This window comes from Oncorhynchus clarkii, chromosome 17 (assembly GCF_045791955.1).
Source record: "Oncorhynchus clarkii lewisi isolate Uvic-CL-2024 chromosome 17, UVic_Ocla_1.0, whole genome shotgun sequence".
NCBI lineage: Eukaryota > Metazoa > Chordata > Actinopteri > Salmoniformes > Salmonidae > Oncorhynchus > Oncorhynchus clarkii.
In genome coordinates, this window is record NC_092163.1 from 2,484,764 (window position 1) to 2,487,918 (window position 3,155).

General features: G+C 45.5%; 1 protein-coding gene across 1 annotated transcript; it reads left to right on the forward strand.

Moving 5' to 3' along the window:
• The first annotated feature begins 265 nt into the window (after positions 1–265).
• Positions 266–2,829, forward strand: LOC139370201 (zinc finger protein ZFP2-like). The gene is made up of 4 exons (XM_071109546.1): positions 266–676; positions 935–1,136; positions 1,340–1,847; positions 2,037–2,829. The coding sequence occupies exons 1-4, from the start codon at positions 266–268 to the stop codon at positions 2,827–2,829; spliced, it is 1,914 nt and encodes a 637-aa protein (XP_070965647.1).
• Positions 2,830–3,155: the final 326 nt, after the last annotated feature.

The following is a 3,155-nucleotide window of genomic DNA, read 5'->3' on the forward strand; positions in this document are numbered from 1 at the left end:
TTTGTTGTTGAAAGATTCTTTCTCACTGATTAGAAGTAGTTGCATTAGGTAGTTGGATTAGGTGATGAGAAGAGTACACTGGTAAATAAATGTTGTAAATAATCATATTACACTGTCAATACTGTGTTGTGATGTATCATTCTTCTATTACAAGTGTATGGACTTCCTGCTCTCTTCTTCTACTACAGGTCATCTAAAGTGTATGGACTTCCTGCTGTCTTGCCATTGACTGCATTGTTGTTGTTGTTTCCACCAGCAGGACAACATGAGTGGAGAGAAGGAAACATTGTTGGAAGAAATGGAACAGAGTTTACACCCTCTAACGGAGGATAATTTACGACACCTGTGTGAACGCTGTGGAATAGATGGCTCCCAAGTTAAAGGAAAGAACCATCGCTCGTTGCGACGTAAAATCATGGAGGAAATGTGGGAAAATGCAAATTCAGTCAAATCGGAGGAGCAGGGAATGCCTTGGTTACTCCAACTGAAAGATGACATCAGGAGGATACAGGAAGAATCTACTGTGGCACCCATGAGGCCCAGCCAGTCTGATGATGATGATGCTACAGACTGCGATGAAGAATGGGACATGGAAAACAAGGATTGGTGTCTTAGCAACGGACTGGAGGCAGAGCCAGCTCCAGAGAACCACACCCCAGAGCAGAGGCAGAGGGGTGTGAGTATTTCCCAGAAAGTCTCAGCAGTATTTCCTTGACTCCTCTCATTCTCTGGACCTCCTGTTATATATTAATTTCGAGGAGAAAGTCCAAGGAGGAACCTCAGGTAGTCTCCTTAATGCATTTTATAGCAGGAGGCCCAGAGAATTGAGAGGAGTCAAGGAAATACTGCTGAGACTTGAGGTTTTTAAATGACTCGACCAGTAGGAGAGTGTGTCCTTCCTGATTTATACTGGCTCCCTTTTTGTGGTTTTCAGGACATGTCTCTCCCACCCGTCTACCCTCTCCCCGAGTCCCCAGGTCTTGCCTCTCCTGCTGGCACATTATTACTGGGTTTGAAGAGGGTTTCTCTGCGGCTGGTTGACTGCAGGAAAACACTGGGACTGAGTGGAACTACGAGAGGAGGAGAAGAGAAGGAATATGGAGATTCAGATTCGATGTCATCAAGTAGGAACAATGGTGTGTATTAGACTACAATCTGCTTCTGTAGCAGTTCATTGATTGGTCAATATTTATTAATTGAGGCAAATTTGCTAAATGTAACTATTCAATGTTGTATAGCAGCTCATCTGTGTTGGATGGGGAAGATACTTCAACACTAGTTCATTATGAAAATCTTTAGTACATGTGAGGAACCTTAACTTCATGTCTTTGTTTCACAGGGGACAACCCTAACGGTCGCTCGCTCAGTGGGATGGTCTTATCATCTGGGAAGGCTCCAGGGTTGAAAGTGATCCAGCGACCTTATAGCTGTGATGTATGTGAGAAGAGTTTCACTCAATCAGGAAACCTAAGAAGACACCAAACAGTACACACAGGGGAGAAACCATACGGCTGTCCTATATGTGGAAAGCCTTTCTGTACGTCAGGACAATTGACTATACACAAGCGAACACACACTGGAGAGAAACCTTATCGCTGCGATCAATGTGGGAAGCGTTTTACTCAAGCTTGTTCCCTGACTGAACACAAGCGAACACACACTGGCGTGATGTTCCACTGCTCAGACTGTGAGAAGAGCTTCCCTACATCGGTGAAGTTGAAACGGCACCGGCAAACGCACACAGGAGAGAAACCTTATCGCTGTGATCAATGTGGGAAGGGTTTTGCGAGAGCTTATTCCCTGACTGAACACAAGCGAACACACACAGGAGAGAAACCATATGTCTGCGATCAGTGTGGGAAGAGATTTACTAACTCGGGAACACTGACTTTACACCAGCCGACACACACTGGAGAGAAACCTCGTAGCTGTGCTATATACAGCTGTAAGCACTGTGAGTGGAGTTTTGCTCATTCCGAAGACCTAGCAAGACACCATCAGAGGAAACATATGTGGGAGGGTATTCATGTCTGTGATGAATGTGGGAAGAGTTTTGCTAGTTCTGGAGACTTGAATATACACAAGCGAATACACACAGGTGAGAAACAATATGTCTGTGATCAGTGTGGAAAGACTTTTGCTAGTTCGGGAAACCTGAATATACACAAGCGTATACACACAGGGGAGAAACCATATGTCTGTGATCAATGTGGGAAGAGCTTTGCCTCATCTGGATTCCTGACTAAACACAAGCATATCCACACCGGAGAGAAACCTTACAGTTGTGAACGGTGTGAGAAGAGATGTGTTTCCAAAGGAGAGTTGAGAACGCACCAGCTTGTACACCCCAGAGAGAACTCTCTCTTCCTGTGTGATCGATGTGGGAAAAGCTTCACACACATGGGATCCCTGAATGTACACATGCGTAGGCACACAGGAGAGAAACCCTACCGCTGCGATCAATGTGGGAAGAGCTTTATTCAGCCAGTAGAATTGAAAATGCACCAACGAGTGCACACTGGAGAGAAACCCTACAGCTGTGATCTATGCAGGAAGAGATTCGCTCAGTCAGGACTGCTGACTGTACACAAGAGAACACACACTGGAGAGAAACGTTATAAATGTGATATATGTGGGAAAAGATTTGCCCAGTCAGGAAACCTGAAGAGTCATCAGAAAACCCACACAGGCAGAAAGAGAACCCGCACAGGCGGAGAGAAAATCCCCACAGGCGAAGAGAGAAGTCAAACAGACAGAGGACTGAATCACCACCACACCTCCATCCTCTCAGGCATCAGTTCTCAGGATCCCTCTGTGGACTCTGGATAAACATCACAGGATCCCCTCTGTAGACTCTGGGTCAACATCACAGAATCCCCTCTGTATTGACTCTGGATAAACATCACAGAATCCCCTTTGTAGACTCTGGGTAAACATCACAGGATCCCCTCTGTAGACTCTGGGTAAACATCACAGGATCTTTGTATTGACTCTGGGTAAACATCACAGGATCCCCTCTGTAGACTCTGGGTAAACATCACAGAATCCCCTCTGTATTGACTCTGGATAAACATCACAGAATCCCCTTTGTAGACTCTGGGTAAACATCACAGGATCCCCTCTGTAGACTCTGGGTAAACATCACAGGATCTTTG

Coding starts and splice junctions, on each gene's coding strand:
- LOC139370201 (XM_071109546.1), top strand. CDS start 266: ATGAGTGGAGAGAAGGAAACATTGTTGGAAGAAATGGAACAGAGTTTA. Junction 1,137..1,339: donor GTCATCAAGTAGGAACAATG/GTGTGTATTAGA, acceptor TTTGTTTCACAG/GGGACAACCCTAACGGTCGC. Junction 1,848..2,036: donor GGAGAGAAACCATATGTCTG/CGATCAGTGTGG, acceptor TCATGTCTGTGA/TGAATGTGGGAAGAGTTTTG.